Source organism: Perca fluviatilis, chromosome 23, assembly GCF_010015445.1.
Source record: "Perca fluviatilis chromosome 23, GENO_Pfluv_1.0, whole genome shotgun sequence".
NCBI classification, from domain to species: domain Eukaryota; kingdom Metazoa; phylum Chordata; class Actinopteri; order Perciformes; family Percidae; genus Perca; species Perca fluviatilis.
The window spans coordinates 19068453-19089628 of NC_053134.1; the positions used below are offsets into that span (position 1 = coordinate 19068453).

The 21176-nt window shown below is 45.5% G+C and overlaps 1 protein-coding gene across 14 annotated transcripts in view; it reads right to left on the reverse strand.

Annotated features, from left to right (window-relative positions):
- Window positions 1-21176, reverse strand: part of sox5 (SRY-box transcription factor 5) — a 241631-nt gene that overhangs the window by 39844 nt on the left and 180611 nt on the right. For 12 of the 14 annotated variants that reach the window (XM_039791407.1, XM_039791408.1, XM_039791404.1 and 9 more), the window contains 2 exons: window positions 6404-6490; window positions 937-1109 (listed from right to left, as the gene is read on the reverse strand). In XM_039791407.1, coding sequence (XP_039647341.1) covers window positions 937-1109; window positions 6404-6490 — 260 coding nt within the window. The remainder of the gene's footprint in view (window positions 1-936; window positions 1110-6403; window positions 6491-21176) is intronic. The other 2 variants (XM_039791413.1, XM_039791410.1) reach the window with 1 other exon arrangement.

A 21176-nucleotide genomic window follows, 5' to 3' on the forward strand; every position in this document is an offset into this window, starting at 1 on the left:
TCAGTTTTTTAAGCTTGCCAGTTGTTCATTCTTACTTGTTCTGCAGCCTGAAATGTAATTAACTTCTGCAGAGAAACTCTACAGTGGCTCATAGAGTGGAAAAGAAGCCCAAGCATACAGTATTCACACACAGTACAGCCAGACTCGGTGCACAATTGTGCGGGATGCAGCCAAGGGCACTGTAAGGCACTGTGTTTGTCACAGGTGATTCGTCCTTACAGCTGTGTTTCTGCATGTGTGTGTGTGTGTGCGTGCGTGTGTGTGTGTGTTTGTGTGTGTGTCTTCCCTTCGCAAACCCAAGCTTCCCAGAAGCTAAAAAGCACAACAAAGAGGGAAACCCTTCTCTATGCAAATACCTGGCAGACTGTCGCCTGGGAGCTTGGAGTGTGTGTGTGTATGTGTGTAAGCGTGTGTGTGTATGTCTGTGCTACATCCGCTGTAGGACTACATACCCTCAGCTTATTCCTGTGCAATGTCCCTGTGTTCAAGCTGCCAAAGGCGTATGTCTCTGGCTGTGTGAAAGCTATACAGCTATACAGTGTGTGTGTGTGTGTGTGTGTGTGTGTGTGTGTGTGTGTGTGTGTGTGTGTGTGTGTGACTCCAAATCAGTATCCAATCATGTGCCATTGTTTACTGTTTACTGATCAGGCACACATACATTTACAGGATTTTCCTTCGTGGCATTACAGTGGGGAAAAACCTAGGAAATTGTTACCGTAAAATAAGGTATCAAACAAAATATCTACAGATGGGGAAAATTGTTGAAAAGTGCTGGCTTAATAGGAAATAAGTGATATAACAATTTTTTTTTTTTTTATGTTGTGAACTACTGTACAGTCAGACTAAATGACTTGTTAGGATGGATTTGTTTTGCAGCGTTGGCATACAGTTTACAGTGTTTCCAAACCAAGGCCTTGACATGCAGTGCCCCTGTACCTGGTCCTGCTGCTGCTTGGCCAGCTCCATCTGCTGCCTTTGCTTCTCCATCTGCGAGGCGGCCAGCTTCTTCTGCTCCTCATGGGCCGCCAGGAGCTGCTCCCTCAGGCTGCTCAACTGGCCAATCATGCCCATGAGTTGGCGCTCTTTCTCCGCCAGGCTGTCTGCAGTACCTATAGGGTGAGAGAGAGGGGGTGAAGAGAGGGGTCAAAGGTGAGATGGTAGCACTTTGAAGAAAAGTGCAAGACTCGGTTGAGGTTACACCATGAAAGTTCTTTCATCATTTAAAAGAACGTCTAGCTGATCAGCGATAAAAGGACATTTTCTACGTGTTAATGTACAGTATGTGTCAGCCATTATACATACATATCACAGAAGAAGTTGTAAAAGATGTAAATGTAAGAGGAGCAAAAAGCTGAGATGTCATGCCCCGTTCTTCTTCTTCTTTGAGAGTTTGTCATGGCTATCCGGAGGCCAGAAAGGATTGTGGGGCTGAGGTTAGAGGTCAGAGGCATGAAGAAGAGGGACAGAGGAGGAAGGAACAACAACAAAGCAGTGTAAAGCTATCCATGGCTTGTTGGTCAACCTAATATATGACTGGTTAGGGCCTCTGGACGGTAGGAGGGGGCATGTCAGGGGAAGGTGCGTATGTGCGCTGCAGAGTTGTAAAACCAGATGTTGACTTATTTTCCCGGGCACAGAGGGCCAGCAGCGATTACTCAAGCCACATCCATCACTGCCTTTATTGCCTTATTGAAATAAAGAAAATAAATCTGGCCGAGGAAACACTCGTAAACAGGCAAAATGTGGTGGCAAAGCAAATGTAAAATCTGAGCCAGATTCATATGTTTAACAAACAAAAGAAATCTTCAGCCAGGTTTGAAAATTACATTTCATGCTAAAACTGAAAGTAAAATCTAAATGTATTTGATTGGCACTGAATTCAAGGTAAATATGGAGATTGGTCTGTAGCTATCAAGCTGTATTTTGTGACTGTGTAATTGTGTGTGTGTGTGTGTGTGTGTGTGTGAAAGAGAGAGGAAAAAAGAGAGAGAAAGAGAGAAGGCGAGTGTGTCTGGACTGTGTTTACTCTGCAGTCAGCCAACCTCCTGCTCACATTTAGCATGGCCTGACCCTTGACCTCTCAGATCCTGACATACCAGCTCCATTACACACACACACACACACACACACACACACACACACACACACACACACACACACACACACACACACACACAAACACACACACGGCCTAAATCATTCAACAGGATGTAGTTATAAAGAGGCACACCAAGGCACAATCAGTATGAGTGTGTGCGCCCATGTCTGTTCTTATGTACCAATGTTTGCCTACATGCCTTTGTTGGTGTGTGTGTGTGTGTGTGCGTGTGTGTGTGTGTGTACGTGCATGTGTGGAATAGCACAATCCCCCATTGTTCTTCAGCTGCTACCTTTAACAGGGCCACATTCCTGCGCCAGTCAAACCAGATGAGGAAGAGAGAAGGAGAGAAAGAGAGGGAAGCAGGGAGGAAAAGAAAGAGAAACACAACAGGGGATGAAAGGGGGAGTCAGAAGAGAGGATGGCGGGGAAGAAGGCGAGGAGCCACGGCTGGTGACCTGCCCTTTGACCGCTCGGGAAGGTGAGAGCCATCCATTTGTCCTCACTGTTGGTAGCTGCCACCTCACGCTATACCACCCCCCCACCCCCACCCTCCTCCACTGCACACCGACGCCCCCACCCCCTCACTTCCCCCCGCACTCCATCCATCCGCCAACAATGAACAATAAAGGCAACTGTCGGGAGCAGTGGCCGCTGGAAAAATAAACACGCCGCTGTCCTAACTCACAGACCCACCTTTGTAGAGCCAGAAATGTGTGTGTGAGCGTGCTTGTGTGTGTGTGTGTGTAGCCGAAGCTGACCAAGACAAGAAAGAGCCTTGTGTTAAAAACGTTAGCCTGTTCAATTGCGGGGTGAAGGGGTTGGGAGGAAGGGAGCAAGGGGGAGAAAAAAAAAGGATAAGGGGGGTTGCAAAGGTGAAACGATGGATCAAAGGACTCTTTCTTGTAGGGAGTTCTTGTTGGGGTTAACCCCCCTTACACACACACACACACACACACACACACACACACACACACACACACACACACACACACACACACACACACACACACACGCAAACACAGTAAAATTGGGTACTTCTGTGCAAAACAGTGTGTATCTTGAGGTGGAAGGACATTCCTTTAAGCAGTAGCCGGGAGAGTTAGGTGTGTGAAAAACGAAGACAAGCAGTCTATTCTCTATCTACAAGCTGCTCCCAATCCCCCGTCTCAGCTGTGGATCTTTCATCAGTAAACCAGAGTATTTGCAGAAGTGGAAGAATCCAAGAAAACAACACGCTTCCTAACTGAGACGAGATTTACAAACTCCCCTCCTTGTCTCTCCCTTCTCTTACCCTCCTATTCGGACTTTCAGAATTTCTGCGGTCGCCCCATAAATCAGCTCGCGTCGGCTTGTTTCCTCAGCTGCTGCGAGGCAGGCAGGGCGGATCGATAACTGGTTTCCTCCATCGGTTCGCACACATTCCTCCTAAGGCAGATTGCTGCGGCCTGTGCTTACCTACAAACCTGTCGAACCAACACCAACTCTCTTTCGTTTCTCCTCGCGCACACACCCGTGCAGGGCGTAATTAACCAATTTGTAACAATGTAACACTTGTCACCGTGTTTGCAGTGCTAATTAATGACCCCGGCTGCATTGATAACCCGTCCCCGGAAAGGAGGGAGGAGTGGGGATGAGATGGCTGAGGGGGAAGGGAATGAGGGAGAGAGAGGAGGAGAAGGATAAGACACAGAGTAGACCGAGGTAGACAAAAAAAAACTGTCTGGAACTATAAGGGGTAAATTTGGAGGTATATTTACACGGACACGATAACACAATTACTGTATTTAATCAAATTAAGTAAGATTAAGGTAATAAAATGAAGGTTTGATTAAAGCACTTACTACGTGATTTGCAATAACCTGATTTTCCTAATAGTTTACTTGAGTTGTTTGACAGCGTCTTACTATTAGTGGCATTGGAGGTTGTGAATTTGATCGCAACCTTTACCCTCTTAAATTCTGTTTACAAGCTCATGTTGTACAGCCAAGCTTTATTCCAACCCAAATAACCTTAAATTACAGTTCAGATTACAACGTTTCCAAAGATACCAGGTATTCTGGGCAGAGGATTGAGAGAAATGCGCAAACAACGATGCAAAAGTCATCCAGAATGTTTCAATTTGATGGAATAAAGAATCTTAGGGTTTCAATATTTCCCCCAGAGTGACATTGTTGAGCTTTATCGGAGTGCCGAAACAAGTCAATACTGTACATAAAACTGCCGCACATTGTGCAAAGAAGCATGAGGAGCAATTCTAAACAAGGGAAACAAGAGTTTAAGAGATGAATCTTTCCTGTCACTCTCTACTATCTCATGCTGCAGATCTGATGCTAATGACACTTTATGTATTCTAGTTGCTATGAGTTCCATACTTGTGAGTGTGTATGTGTGTGTTTTGCTATGTAAACCGCATGGGGCCTATTTACCAATGTTGCTTCTCACTATGCAGACAAAGCGGGAGGCTGTGGCTCAAAATCACTTTGTTCCCCCACAAAAAGCTCTTCAATGGAATTCGATGAAAAAAAAAAAAAAGTCAAGGGATGCACTGACAAATGAGAGCAGTGTGCGCACACGCACACACACACACACACACACACACACACAGGTGTAAGAACACTTTCCATATATTTCTATATATATATCTTCGGTTTCATCATAGGTACAAGTAGACGTCACTCACAGACACACATTGGTATGTAAGCACTGTCTAAGACACACACATGGACTTAACTGTACAACGCACGCACGCACTCTCTCTCTCTCTCTCTCTCTCTCTCACACACACACACACACACACACACACACACACACACTCTCTCTCCTGATATTGCTCCCCAGCTGTTGGTGTGTGGTGCGCCAAGCGGGACGCCCCTACACAGAAATGTCAGCTCGGCAGGGAGCTGGGAAAAGGGGGTTTGATCAATGGAGCCCCCATCTCGACGGCCATGCCACTCCGCAAGGCTCTTTGATTACATATTGCTTTGCTTCCTAATGAAGCTCAATTACTGGAGGAGAACGGCAGCTTTGCCCTGGAGTTACAGGGAATAATAGCCAGACTATTCCACCTCTCTCACCTCCTCTTTTTCCCCCCCTCACTTTCTCTTTCTCTCTGGCTGACTTTTGTTCCCGCATATTCACAGCGCAGCTCCCTTTTTGTTTCACTTCCTGCCCTCTGTCCTGCTCCGTCTGTCTCGCTCTTGGATGTTAAGAAGGGTTGGTGTGGATAGAATGGGCGATTAACACTGAGATTAACACAGAGCTGATGGACTTGCAGAGACGTCATTGACTGTTTGACATGTCGGTCAAACGCGGGACGAGGCGGCCAGCTTGGTTCAGTTCAGGGCAGCTCAGATCGTTTGAGTTCAGTTCAACTGAATTTAGTCAATTTCTGTTCAATTTAACCTCGAACATAGGCTGTTTTCCTTGGATTTCACTCCCTTTAATTACAGGTTCATGGCCTAGCAATTACATGTCTTACCTAGGCATGCCATTTATTGTAATTTTCAGTATAAGTTGGACTACTCAGAAAATGCCATCAATTGATATGTGAGGGGTTGTAAAATTGTTTGCAAATTGTTTGGGTTTCTTCCCCTGTGTGTATACAACACGGTCCCACATTTTCGTGCTGGCCACCACGAAAAAAACGACAAAAACGTCACCATGAAACAAATCAATAGATTAAATAATGTGACCATTTCACAAACTGCCGTGAGACTGGGTTGGTGTATATATGTATTTTATTAGATAAAGAGTTAGTATTACAAAGATACAAGAACGCTGATGGGACATTCTGAGCCTTAAGACTAGAACAAAAAAAGCTGATTTTTACGAATTCTTCAACTTCCGTTTGGTTGTTCTTTCACTTTTGAATACGTTTTAAGGTTTCGTTACTGGTTTTCCCATCATGCTTGATGTAAACAGGAAGTATAATGTTGCCATGGAGTCAGTGAGTTATCTAGGGGCTACAGCTGAATTGTTTTTTTGATTTGTTATTCTTTTTAGCCTGCTATATATCTGACTGCATTTTGGTGACTCTGCACCATGAAAAGTCATGTTGCATTAGCTGCTAGCAGTTCTGCACTGTAACCATGGATACAGACAACAACCACCTGGATCTCTTTTGATTATGCGTCAAGATATGAAGTTTTAAAAAAGTATTTTTTTAAGGTTTCTCAGTAGATTTATGGACTTTTGGGACTTTTTTCCTCAATGGACATCGGAGATGCATCTTATTAAGTTCAAAGGGTTAATTGCATTGAGCTCACTTAAGTTTACTTCTGTCATTGTTTAGTTGTACCATACCTTTAATTTCCCCGATGTGCCCTGAGCCCATGGCCAAAAGTTTATCCTTCCAGTCCTTTGACAACAGCCTCTCAATGCTGGGGGCCTCTGTTTAGGGGAGGGGGAGGGTGGGGGCAGAGGAAAGAGAGAGAGAGGGATTCAGTTGGCTGGCCAATATGACAATAAAGCTCATTTAAAGTCCATTTGCTGTAATAAAGGCAGCGGCAGCTCAGCCTAATGGCCGCATCAGCAGGAGAGAGAGGAAGAGAGAGAGGGTGGGAGAGAAAGGTGGAAATAGAAGCTGATAATCGAAAGAGAGGAAATCCGAAGAACAAAAACAAAGTGAGCAAAAGGGAAAAGAGCGAGAGAGGCAACGCAAGATAAAGAGAGAGACAAGTGGAGAGGAGAGAGGGAGAGAAAGAGAGAGGCTTTTTCCCTCTTACCTGCTGCTAGAGAATCATTAGCCCTGTGGGCCCTGAGACAAAGAGGGCCTTAATGCACCCGCCACAATGGACACATTATCAGCTAGTGCTTTGTTTTCAACACACACTCCACCAACCCTTACACACACAAACCCCTGCACAACACACACATGTGCACACGAACCTGCAGGATCACTAATTACAATCCTAACCATGGTCGCACTCACACATGGATCTACGCACGCACGCACACACACACACACACACACACATACACACACACACACAGTGGGGGGGAATGGAAATGTCACACAAGAGAGCAAACGCATGCAGAGATTCAACCCTGCATGTGTGTACATCTATGCACTAATAGCACTCTCACACACACACACACACACACACACACACACACACACACACACACACACACACACACACACACACACACACACGCATGTACAAATACAGACATGCTGCCATCAACCCAGTCACCCTGTTGACTGTTATTGACATGAACAAAGAGGAACGAGGGAAATGATCAGACAGAAAGGGAGAATGAAAGTGTGAAGCAAAAGGGTGAGAGAGAAAGAGGGAGAGAGAGTACTCTATTTACTGGGAGCCATCTGCACTTGGGATGCAAGGCCTTGCTAAGGAAAGAGGTTTTACACTTTGAGTGGGGAGATTAACCCTATCAGCCAACACAAACACACACACTCGAATGCACAAACACCCGCAAAACACACATGCATGCACAACACATACACTTGAATGAGCCCACGCGGTATATATAGCTGCACACACAGACACGTAAACATAGGTAACTGCCGATGGCAGGCAAAAAGTTTGTATGTTCCTGGAATGTTTTTTTCTCTATAATGATTTAAGAAAATAAAAGGTCTTAATCTCACTGGTATGAGACAGCTTCACCAACACCTACGCACGCACACACACACGCACACACACACACACACACACTAATGCTTCCCACAGTGAAAGAGAGAGAGAGAGAGAAAGAGAGCGAGAGATGTCCAGTGTGTTGAGCTGAACAGCTTAGCACGTTTTCTCCGCCACTAATAAGTGAGACATGAACGCGCACGCAGACAGCCGCCACACTCAACAACAAAATCTGAGTACTTTTAACCATCATCCAAAACACAAAAAGCAGTGCTTCGCCCAAACCTCATTCTTTCTTTCCCCTTCATCGCTCTATTTATTTCTTCCTCTGATGGCGTGGCGAGATGAGGATGAGAAACCACCAGGAGATTTTCAGGATTTCAAATGACACATGATCACGGACAAACAAGGATACATGCAAGAGAGTGGGGACACACAAAGCATTGCAGCGTGTCCTACATACTGTACCTCAGTTTGTGTGTGTGTGTGTGTGTGCCTGCAGCCTCCCCAGAGGCCTGAATCAGGTCCTCTGGCTTCAATACTAGAGCACTCACGCTCCGTTGGGCACATGTTCGCACACACACACACACACACACACACACACACACACACACACACACACACACACACACACACACACACACACACACACACACACCGTATGTCGCAAAAGATCAATGCTGCACTTCGAGGCGGTCCACGTCTCGTTCTTTCTATTTCTCATCCCTCACTCTTGCTTTTTAAAATCCTTCCACCCGTCCTTGGACTCTGGCTCGTGTGTCCTTTTTTTTTTTTTGGACGCTGCCACTCAGCCCAGTTAGTCAGCTTCAGCGCTGCGTCCCCTGATGTGCCCTTGTGCTTTCTGTCAGAAGGCACCGTAGCCTTCAGGGAATAGGTTAGCAATGGGGTGAAGGCGGGAGGAAGACTGAGACAGATGAAGAATCTGTTGCAATAACAGGGAGGTTCGGAAAGAAACACGCGTAGAGAGGAAGAAAGAGTAGAAGAAAGAGTGTGCTCCTGTGTACCCCGACAGCTGTCTCACCATCACCCCAACAGGTGCTAATGCGCCCCTGGCGCTCCCTTCTCTCCCCCCCCCCCTTCTCTCTGTCTCTCACTCTCATCTCTCCCTCCAGCCCCCTCTCCCTCAACAATGACAGAGGCTTTTAAGCCAAAGAGCTTTGACAAGTGAGAGGGAACAACAAATGGCAGTGTCGCCTGTTCTCTTTCCATTGCACTCCCTCTCTGTCTCCATCTCCTAGTTATTATTTTTATTTATTAACAGGGCTGCAGTTATTGTCCCCAGTGACAGGCCGGGGCCACTTTAACTATTAATAAAAGCCAAGAGGCTCTTTCATTGTGTGGCGGATGGCAAAATGGAAGGAAATAGGCAAGAGGAGTGGGGGGGAGAAGAGAGAAAAAGAGCAGAAGAGAAGAAGAGTTGGCATGCTGCAGCTTTTAGTGAGATGTTGATTGATGTGTGGAACACTATGGGAAATGAACCCTCACTGTCCCCCATGATAAACACAGACACACACAGACACACACACAAGCTGGTGCATCGGTTAAAAGATGTGTTTGGATATCCTGAAACTGTGACCTCACAAAAACTGTCCTACCCTCTTTTACACATTAGCTTCTCATCATGGTTGTTAGTGCATTAGGATACTTTCAAACTGCATTTCCTTGTTTTCATCTTCACATAAGAACAGGAAATATGACCACCATTACCTGACACTGCACAACAATAACAACCTGCCTGATGCAAATCAACTGTTGAAAGACTCTTTCCACTTCTCTCACATTCAAGGATTTATTCGCTTCAGGCCAGCTAGATGGAAATGCACCTGATTTTATGGTCTGCAGTATTTCAAAAGTGTTCTTTTTTTTCTAACAAAAACCTGACAGTCGGATGGAAACATAGCAAGCGTCTACTACTGCCAATTAAGGCCAAACATCACATAATAGAGGAGGACAGCACAACACTTTCCACGAAAATCAGCGTAGCTACTCCCTGTTTTTCTGACGTATAGGACATATGTGTGTGTGTGTGTGTGTGTGTGTGTTCTGTGAGGTAAGCGGGTGGAGTTTGGTGCCCACGCAGGGGTGTGGGCCGCATATTTTCAGGGTGGGGTGTTGGGAGCTGAGGGCGAGGAAGGTTACCCGCCTCCCCCTTGACAAAAATGAATGGGTGAGGAAATGAACAGAAGAAAGGGGAGAGAGGAAGTGTAAGGCACACAGGACGGTAAAGGAGTGTGTGTGTGTGTGTGTGTGTGTGTGTGTGTGTGTGTGTGTGTACATGTTAACCCCTTGAAATGCAGTTTTCCCCTTTCTTTTCCCTCTTAAGTAGCTTTAAAATAGGAAAAATCCTATTATTTCAAACATTTGTTTTATGTGTCAGCTTGTTCCAGCTCCTAATTAAAGCTATATGATGTTTGCACTGGATACAATATTAAAAACACGTTATTAAAAACTTTTGAAAAACCATCCATCCTTGTTTTGACTGTCTGGTTTTGAACGTACGACAGTGAATAGCACTTGTTGTATTTTCATAGGGAAGCACATTAATTCGTCTGAGGGTGACGTTCCCATTCCGATCCCGCACAGCGACGAGAGGGATTCTGGGAAAAGCAGAGGGGGGAAAACGCTGACAATAACTCTGGAATCGTCGGCTATTATCTTGGCTCATTGGCTCAAACGGAGTCAAGCTGCTGCCCTGCAGCCGAGCCAAAACAACCCCGTCCACCTGCCGAGAGAGAGAGAGACAGAGAGAGAGAGAGAGAGAGAAAAACTGTGTGTGTGTGTGTGTGTTTGTGTGTTTGCGTGTGTGCATGTGTATGTGTGTGTGTGTGTGTGTGTGCACGTGTGTTAGAGCGAGCCCCCATCCGGATTTTGGATCCACAGTGAGCTTTTGGTTCAGAAGCTGCTGGAGAGAGAGAGAGAGAGAGAAGGAAGAGAGAGAGAGGAGACTCAACTTCAGTCCAGCTCGCCCCGAACAACCTCACAAACAATACCATCTCTCTCTCTCTCTCTCTCTCTCTCTCTCTCTCTCTCTCTCTCTCTCTCTCTCTTTCTCTTTCTCACTCACTTTCTATTTTTCACTCAGACGTTTTGCCCTGAGTCACCACAAGCGGCCAGCTCTATTTTTCCTATTATCTCATATTTGTGAAGCCTGGAGACCTTTATAGGAGAAGGGAGGGAGGGATGGTGAGGAAGAGGAGGAGGAGGGGGGTTGTGGAAAGAGAGAGCCCGAGCCCTCGGGTGCACAACAAAGGGACCTCTGTGCCAGCGCCAGGTCCAGCCGGGCTCAGAGGAGGGCGGAGGATGAAGGAGGAGGACGAAGACGAGGAAAAGGAGGAGGAGGAGGAGGAGGACGGCCCACAGGAAAGGAAAGGGCCCTGGCTTGGGACCCGTGGACGGCCCTTATATCCCAAAAAACAGGCTCCACATTGACTCGGGCCTTGGCAGCCATGTGGAGGGCTCCAGCTACCCCCACAATCCTCCTCCTCCTCCCCCCTTTTCCTTCTCCGTTCTCCTCCACCCTCCCAAACTGAGCAGGGGTCAGCATTGAATAAGCAATTATACAAGCACTGGTGGAGTTTGTCTAAGACTGCCACCCTGAACACTGAAGTATTGAGATGGAAGGAAGAAGTAACAGAGAGAGAGAGAGAGAGAGAGAGAGAGAGAGAGAGAGAGAGAGAGAGCAATAGAGGAGACGTGTTTGCTGACATCTGGGGTGAAAACACATTCGCTGGCGGCCATGACAGAGACAGAGAGAGCATGCTTACATGTGATCTAAAGATTAGATTATAACAGTCATGTTAACACCTTAAGCAGGTTATCTTAACTGAATTACGGTCAACATTTGGTAGGAATTCTTCGTGGTAAACAATAGACACCAATTAGGTCTGTCCACGTTTTTCGGAACCTTTAATCTGGCTTACAGACAGTAGGAGAAAGAAACATTTGTGCCGCTTTGAGGCTGCAAACATAGCTGTGCAGGCAAACACACCTGCACATGGTGCACTCAAGGTGGCCCAAAGCTGTGCTAAACTATGCTATACAATTGTCTTAGCGCGTCACCCAATGCAGCAACCGTCCCTGCTGTAATGTATACTTGCTTAACTCTTAATAAGTGTTACTTTAATATTATGAGGTAACTTAAGTCTTCCAGTAGTAAGATGTAACAACTTCAACATACTGGATCATCTACATTATGGAGATGCTCAAAGAAACTTCAGAAAAAAAAAAAAGAAAAAGGCAGAATTTGGAATACAACTCCTCACTTATTTACACTCTCTTGATACCGCAGCTTCTGCTTTTCAGTCTGGCTATTCCCCTCGCACTGAAGGCACCAACACACTCCATTACGAAATGATGATGTTGATATTTTGATGATCAATTCATGTCTGGTTGAGCTGGGCCATGTGTCTGGACACATTTTCATCGATTCCTTCTAAAGACGGTCCAATCGTTTCCAAAGCGAAGGGGGCTGTGCCAAGATTATGGGCAAATCTTGGCACGTTTTCCCAAAAAAACAGAAAGAAAAAAAACAGGGCCACTATACGGCAAGTTGAGAGAGGAGAAAAGAGATTGAGAGGGAGACGTATCAAAAAGCTTTTTGTCCAAGCCCACCTCGCACCACCACCTCCGCAAGGTTAGCCGCTAACAGTACCAATTACTGGCTGGTTGTTGGGGAGAACAGCGCTTGGCAACAGTTGCCGCGGTGGCCGGGCCTCTGTGTAAACACTAAAATCCCTCTCCTCCTCCTCCTTACTTTATAGCCCTCCCAGTGCTCCCAGTTTCCCCTTGAATCAGAGGATCGCGATGAGAAAGAGTCAGAAAGAAACAGAGAATGTGCATTCATATATAATACTGTGTGTGTGTGTGTGTGTGTGTGTGTGTGTGTGTGTGTGTGTGTGTGTGTGTGTGTGTGTGTGTGTGTGTGCGTGTGTGTTAGACTCAGTCCCCGGTCGATCTCAAGGTCTACAGTGACTTTTAATTCAGAAGCTGCTCCAACTTTGGTTATTAATAAACACCCGGACCACTAGGCAGGCTAAGGGGACCCTTTCACTCTCACACACACTCACTCACACACACACACACACACACACACACACACACACACACACACACACACACACACACACACACACACACACACACACACAGAAAGTGTTTGGCACACCCTCACAAACTCAAGCTAAATGACATCAAATTCTGAGAGTTAAGAGACTTGTTATTCACCGTGCAAAGTAAGTTTTTGGGTGAAGCAACAAGGGACATATGGTCCTCCCCTAAAGTACTGTGACAATCGCAGATGCGTCTCTAAACACATTTCGGGGCAACACACCTGTTCAGAAATCGCACACACACAATATCACTTGCCAAAACACCTAAAGACTAACCAGAGAGAGGGCTTTATTTTTGTCTTTTTAAAGTGAGATGAAGTTTTTGGGGGAAAAAAGCTTTAAAAAAATTACAAATTAGCTTTTTTTTTTTTTTCTCTCATGTAAATGTGAGGCCACTGCTGCAAAAAAAAAAGATAAAAAAGGAATTGAGCTCACACTAAACAACAGATGTAGTGAGATCCTTTTTTTCAGTCTAATATTAGGGATTGCATCGATGTATAGCAACATGTTTCCATTAAATGTGGCGTTCTAAGAATAGGCCGCAGCACATAAAGCGAACATTTACAAGGGTGTCAGTCAACAATTTAATAAATTGAAAATCCATTTATCTGAATACAGAGTTCTGCCCTTCACTCCACTGCCTTTCCCTAACAGATGGTGTTGTGGGTGCTTATGTCCAATTTGATTTGAACCAAACCCTCAGCCAATTTTTACACTGGCATGAAATCTCAGCGAGCCAGATCCACACACTGGCAGTCAGAAATAGCAGCGGAGAGGGCGCGACATTGTGAAAGAACGATGAAGGGCAAAATCTGGAGCGGAATTCGAGAAAGTCGCGGAAAAACTTTCCTTGTTGTTTCATTTCGCTCGGGTGCTTGTTGTTTTTCTTCTTCTCTCTCTCTCTCTCTCTCTCTCTCTCTCTCCTCCTCTGCATGTTGTTTTTGTGCCGAGCTGGAGAAATTAGCGATGCTATCTTAATGCAGTGTTTTTGCGGGAGACAGAGAAACGTTCCTTTCACTCACTCACGCAAACACATGCACGCACGCACACACATGCACACACACACACACACACACACACACACACACACACACACACGCACACACACACACAAACCATTTTCCCAATTGCCTCTGTGACCTCCATTATCATTAAATGGTGTTTGATAGCATCTAGACATTTGAATCCGCTGCGGACTAATTCAGCCCGGCCCCTGATAGCCGCTGCCACTGCACCTTATTAGGGACAAGCTATGGGACCGAACACAGATCCCATTTTCATTTTACTGCTTCATACTTTACAGGGACGAGACCAAGTGTCAACAGTGGTACTGATAACCACCACATACTGCCCGCTAATTGCCTGGGTTAACAAACATAGCCTCATGAGGGACTTTTGAATAGATAATGGAGGTTCTCACGCAACAATTGGTCATGCTGTATTTAAAACTCAATGTATTCACTGAGGATCCTTTGAAAGGCTACTCTGACAATTACATTGTATCCTGATGCCTTCTGTCAGGTGAAAGCCTTGTATCTCCTGAATGTAAAGTAAGAAAAGCACCTTTTTACTTTTCTTTTTTTTTTTTTTACATGATCTGATATGTTTTGAGACATGAGCCCAAGAGAGTTTTCTCAACCAACGTAGATGCATGACGTCATCTACCAACTACAGCATGGAAATTGGGTTTCCAGCAACACTTCTATGTCATTAATTTACAAATTCATGAAATCTTTATTTTCATAGAAAAATCTCATTCATATCACTGACCTGTGAATCAACCAATAAGATAAGCCAATTTGTTTGTTTTTTTAAATCACAAAAAAAAACAGAAAAAAGTGTGTCTGCAAATTCTGCTTCCTCAACCTGATGTCAGAGTGAGGAGAGGGTTAAATACTCTGGGCCAGCACTCTTTTAATGCACGCACATCTCTCCCTGTCAAAAGCATCCTGTTGAAGTAGGCCAAGGCATGTGTATCGTTGTGTATATGTGTGTGTGTAAGTGTGTCGTACACAGTGGCTCAGGCAGCTGTAATGGAAAATGACACTTGCAATCTGTCTCGTGGCAATAACCCCTCTTCAGTGCTCTTGTCTGCACTCCACACACACACACACACGCACACACACACTCACGCACACACACGCACACACTCAATGTCTCTGTCACTGCGGCAGCCCCCGGGCCGTCCTTGTCACTGCACAGCTTTATTGCATCACTTTAACGTGACAACAAAAGAAGACATTGTGTATTGGGCCTTCCATGTATAGGAGGGGAATGGACCCACGCAGTAACTATGCTGGAGACAGACGGAACGCGTGCGCGCGCGCGCACACACACACACACACACACACACACACACACACACACACACAGTTCAGCGTTTTCTCTTGTGAGCCATGACATTTTTCATCTGCCTGTCAAAGCAATGGCAGAGAGACAGACAGAACAGCAAGACACTCCTGATACACTAATGTTGCTTTGCATGTTGGAAGCCTATTCAAACAGGGCTGAGCTGTGACTTTAACCTCCCCTGCGCTTGTGTGTGTGTGTGTGTTGTGTGTGTGTGTGTGTGTGTGTGTGTGTGTGTGTGTGCGTGTGTGTGTGCATGTGAGACTGATAGGTAAAGACTAGTTATTTCGAATGCTATCATAGTTTTGGCCCTGTGTTGGCTGTTTGATTGACAGTTGGCTTGGCTTGAGAGTGGCTTTGCTTTGCCGGACGGCGGAGGCGGGACCCGCCTATTCCAGTTAACACGGACGCTGTTGACAAGCACAAACAGACGCACACACTTCTCCCTCCATTTATGTGTCTGTTTGAGTCTTGATATTCGTCTCTGTCTGTTACTCTTTCTGCCGTTCGTCTTTATGTGTGAAGGTTTGTTCCATCTGTGCTCCGATCGGCCTGAGACAGAGTGCGTTGCAAAGCCTTAAGAATAACCCACATTGTCCTGCGTGCTGCTCAAAGATAGGGCGACAGGCATGTGAGAACCATTAGACCAATGGCAACAACAGTCCAAACAGCGCTGGAATGCTCTGCTGACTAGCATGTGTGTGTGTGTGTGTGTGTGTGTGTGTGTCTGTTGGAGCCTTAGCAATCACTGTGCTCCAATTATTCGCTCACGTCGACGTCTAACCCTCTTTTTAATTTTTCATTCCGTGTAAATTCCCAACTTTAGGGATGTGCAATTCCAACTCTCTAAACTACCCCTTTCATCAACAGAGTTTTGTATTCAATGATTGCACTAGTGTGAACATTTGTCATTTAATATGTGCACAGCGATGTGTCAATTACAAGCCCTTTCTACGATTGTGATTATCCACTTTCTTCTAGCATTAATAAACTCTTTCAGAAATGTTGTTAGCATGCCCACTTGTTGGTAGATTCAAGATCAATATGGCTTTAACTCACTGGAGAGGTGCCAACTGGAGCTCAAAACTGATCAAAAGTGCAGTCGGCACATTCAAATTCAATATGTTGTTAGTCTAAATTTGATTGTCATATCTACCAAAACACTAATTAAAACATAAATGCTCTCACCATCGGAAAAAGTTATGGTATACAGCAAGTATTGAATAATTAGGATGTTTATCAAATCAGTCCTTCATCATATCTTTATCAGAACAAGTTAACTGTGTCAATTCAATTACACTTATATTGCCTTTGTTAATAAACATCATACAATCTTTGACTTCAACTCCTCTCCGACCCAGTTCTCTCAATGCATCACTACTTCTTTTCTTCCTAAACATTCCTGTCTGTCTTTGAGCCGCTCCTCCCCCCCCCCACCATTCTTCCGACAAGACACCCATGACTCTGTGAGGGGGCTAATTGTCTTAACAACGTTTGGCTCAGAAGAGACAGGAGACTACAGTCGGGGATGATAACCTTGGCCGTAACCTCGTTAGCGTAACTAAACGAACCAACAAAACAGAGGAGGAGGGCGTGATCCAAACCGGGGCACAATCCAGTTCGGTTAGCGGGCTAAAAGTACTGCGTTTGCCCGTGTTTTCACATGGTAAAATGATACCGTGGGGAGCAGGGAGAGCTGGACAGAGGGCTCAATGTTATAGAGCGTGTTGGGTGTGTGTGCTTTTGGGTGTAAGAGTGTGTCAGACAAACCGACATGACCTTATAAACAAGTGTCCAGTGTCTCAGTGTGGACGGCTCCTTGAACCAGCATCACAAGACTGTCTAGTGTGAAGCTTGCAAACAAACATGAGTACATGAGTTCAGTTTGTGAGAGGGAGAAACAGTGAAAGCAAGCGAGCGAGAGAGAGAGAGAGAGAGAGAGACCGACATCAAGACAAAAAGAGAAATAAAGATAGATAAAAAATCTGCCAGAAGGAAAATATGTATTGTGGTATGTTTCCCTCAATACTTTGTGTCCATAAATGTGTTTCTGTATAAAATGGACCCATAAAGCAGCATCACCATTTGGAAGCCCCACTACCCACCATCTGACACCCATACACACATGCACACAGACAGACCGGAAACCTTGCAAACTCCGCCCACATGTAAAGGAGCCTTAAATAGTGCTGTTACACACCACTTACACACTGCTGATCTTTGATATTCATAGTTAATCATCATTTTACTCACACATTTTAACAAGGATTCACATTTTTCTGAATCTAAGCAACCAGAAAATGGCTGTGAGCACAGGAAGGTAATCTGTGCCAAAGAAATGGTGACGCAGGCAGACACAGATCGTAGATGCATAAGGTGAAAGTTTAACGGCAACACTTTAAAATGAAGCAAAGAGGGATGAGGAATGTAAGAAAGGAACAAGTGAGTGTGAGCAGGGTAAGAAGGGACAGAGAGAGGGAGGGAGGGAGGGAGGGAGGGTGAAGGTGGAGATGTGGAAATCATGTGTTGCCTTAGGAATGGAGAGTTTTTTTTCAACAGCAAACACTGTTACAGGCCAAGCTAATACAAACAAGACTTATTGGAGGTTTAGTCACTAAATACAGAAGCAAATCCATCATTCAGAGAGAATACTTAAGTCCTACAATAAGGCCCCTTTAAATAATGGACTCTAATTGTCTAGGGGAGTCTATAGCAACTCTGACTATCTATTGATGATCACTGTAGTATCATGTCATAATGTCCCTTTTAAACCCACTGACGGGGATGTTTTGGAGAGGCTACAGAAACAAACACCTGGGTTACAGACAACACTGGCGTACAGCAGCTGATTTGCTTTGTCGGTATTACAATGAGACAATGAGCCAAGAGACCCTGTGTGTGTGTGTGTGTGTGTGTGTGTGTGTGTTGTGTGTGTGTGTGCGTGTGCGTACCCTGTATGTGCATGTCTGCATCTGACTGTGCGTTTGTTTGGATGTTTTTGTGTGTGTGTGTGTGTGTGTGTGTGTGTGTGCTGCGTGTGTGTGCGTGCCCTGTATGTGCATGTCTGCATCTGACTGTGCGTATGTTTGGATGTTTGTGTGTGTGTGTGTGTGTGTGTGTGTGTTTGTGTGTGTAGGTGACAGCTCCAGCCCCAAACTGACTGGCATCTGGCGGTGGCAGTTGTTTTAACAGCTGAGCTGACAGCATTAATCCGAACGCACCCAAATCAAAAGAAGACAACACCTGTTCACTGCTCCTGAGCCCAGCCGAGGAAGAGACGAGGGAGGGAGGGACAGGAGGAGGAGGGAAGGGGGGGAGGGAAGAAAAAAGGGGGAAAAAAAAAAGGGGGGGGGGGGAAAGGAGGTAGGAGGAGAAGGATGGAGGGAAAGGTGGCAGAGGAGAGAAACAGAAGCGAGGGTAGGGTGAGGATGGAAAGCAAGGAATGAGAGAGGGGGAAAGAGAGAGAATGAGGTAGGAGAAAAGGAGGAGTGGGGGGGGCGATGAGAGCAGGCATGCTGCCAGGCAACACACACACGGCACTCTTTCCCCTGAGCGAAGCGGAAAGGGGCAGTGGGCCAAACAAGGAGGGTGGGGTGAAAACAGAGGGAAGGGAGGGGAGAGGTGAATGGATGGATAGAGGGATCCCACAGGGAAAGAGAGAGAAGAGAGAAGGACGGCTGGAGAAAGAGGGATTAGGGGGGAGCAGACAGGCGGACATAGAAGTACAGCAGCGATCTATCCAGAGGAGCATCAGAGCTCCGACATGAGTGGCTGCTGATGGCCAATCAGAATGAAAAAGAATGCAGCAGAGAGGAGAGGAGAGGAGAGGAGAGGAGAGGGGGGCTGCTGGGAATGCTTGTCTCCCAACATCTGGCTCAAATAAGGCCAGGGCGCGCTGTGGGCTTGGGGTCACGCCCCCTGAGGCTGACAACACAGACACCAGCACTTCATCTGCGGGACCCGCCCTCTGACCAGCAAGCCAGAGGTTAATTAATATAGACCCTGTGGCTTTAAAGACTGACACAGTGACTGGTTGACGGACCGGCTGAGTGAATAGATGTCCGAGTAGCTGAATTCTTGCCAAGCCAAGGCTGATGCATTGCGGGGCTGGCTTCCTCCCTCGCTGACCGGCCGACCTATTGAAAGACTGAGTAACTAGTTGACTGACTTGTTGCTCTCTGACTGACTGAAGTGCTAAAGCTACACAGACAGTATGCACACCATCTTGATATCTGTTATACAAGAGGGAGCGGAAACAGTAAGGGTGGCCCGTGGGCGATGATTACGTGGATCGTTGGCACGTGTCCATTCGCTATCCCTGAGGCATCATGGGTAGCTCCTCGGTCAGGTCACACAGGCTGGTGCGTTCGTCATCACGAGCGGGGCGACATACTGCGTATGAGTCTTTTTACTGCCATGTGTGCAGACAATCTAACAAGAGCTATGCAGCGATACTGTACACACCAATCCTACGCCTCCACTCAGGCATCCATGTCAGGTCTTAAATCCTGCGCTGGACACTGCTGACATAGGTGATAGGGGGCTACAGCTCCGATGTGTGTGTTGGAGCTGAGATGTAAAACTGTCCTAAGAAGATTAGGGCATGGAGATGCACACATACAGGCTGAATCTCCACAGCTAATAAGCTCTAACACAGAGCTTACTTACAGTCTATTTAAAGTACATTATAGCCTACAGTAAGCCCACATGCTGCCATGAAGCTGCCATACAATTGTGGATGTGCACCTACGGTATAGGACCTGTTTATATAGGTCACATAAACACATAAGCAAATGCATGCAAATATGTACTGTAGATGCACATATGCATCACAATAGGTGAAGTCACTTTTATCTGGAGGTGCCAAGAAATTTGCTTGAATATGATCAACCTGCCATGCCTGTTATCACAGCTAGATCTGTTTAGCCTGGTTAATTTGCTTATGTTTTACTAAGCTATATTTCCTGTATTGGTTTGTGGTTTCTCTGTGTATATTTATACATGGAACAAACATATTAACATATAAGAAATTGTTCTTCAACCCTTTATGTTACAGGTGAATAATTTCCTCAGATTTTCCTGGAGATATGTGTTCACTTTTGGAAAACCATACTGTTTACTAGGTAAAACACACACACACACACACACACATACACACACACACTATACTCCACTCTCTCCACCTGCTTTGAATGTTAATAGAAATGTATGGAAAGCTCGCAGCAAAGTAATAGCCTTTTATATTTTGCTATGGCACTATGTCAAGATGTAAAATCAAGCGTTTTATTCCAAAATGTGACTTCCACCTACTCACAAAGTAACTGCCGGTGTGTCAGTAAACTCATTAATGGAAGATTGTACTTAATGTAAGTTATTCGCAAACTTGAAACTCTTCTTCTGAAGTAAAAGTGTTTGAGGGTGCAGTCGTCTGGCCGTTTGAAAACTGGTAGACCTCCAGGAAGCAATTCCTTTCCACAATGAGTGTTATTGTTGCTTAAGTGCCTCAATGAAAAGTTTCAAGATTTTTCAGCTGCATTACATATCCTTTTGATAAAGTAATTGAGGGAAAAAAAAGTCGGCCGCACTTTGCACAAAATGCATTCATCTTGCAGCCATTTTTCAGCATAAAAACATTCCTCTGTCTCTCCATGGGAATGGGAGAAAAGACCAAGAAAGGAAAATCACAGAAATAGAAGAAAAACAACAACAGGGCGTGCAAATGAAGAGAGTTTATGAGAAAGCTGAATAGATAAATCATGGATTCCACTGATTTGGTCATGGGACATGGCGCTGAATGGAAGTGAATGGGTGGATGCCAACACACTGGGGCCTGTATAACATTTGGGAGTCGGTGACAGGAGGCCTTTATGTGGGACAGTCTGACTCACACCAATACACACTTACACACACAGACACCCAAACATATTCATATAATTGTATGACACACAGGAAATGCGGAAAATTCACACATAAACACTCCTCCTACCTGCCTCCTCACCA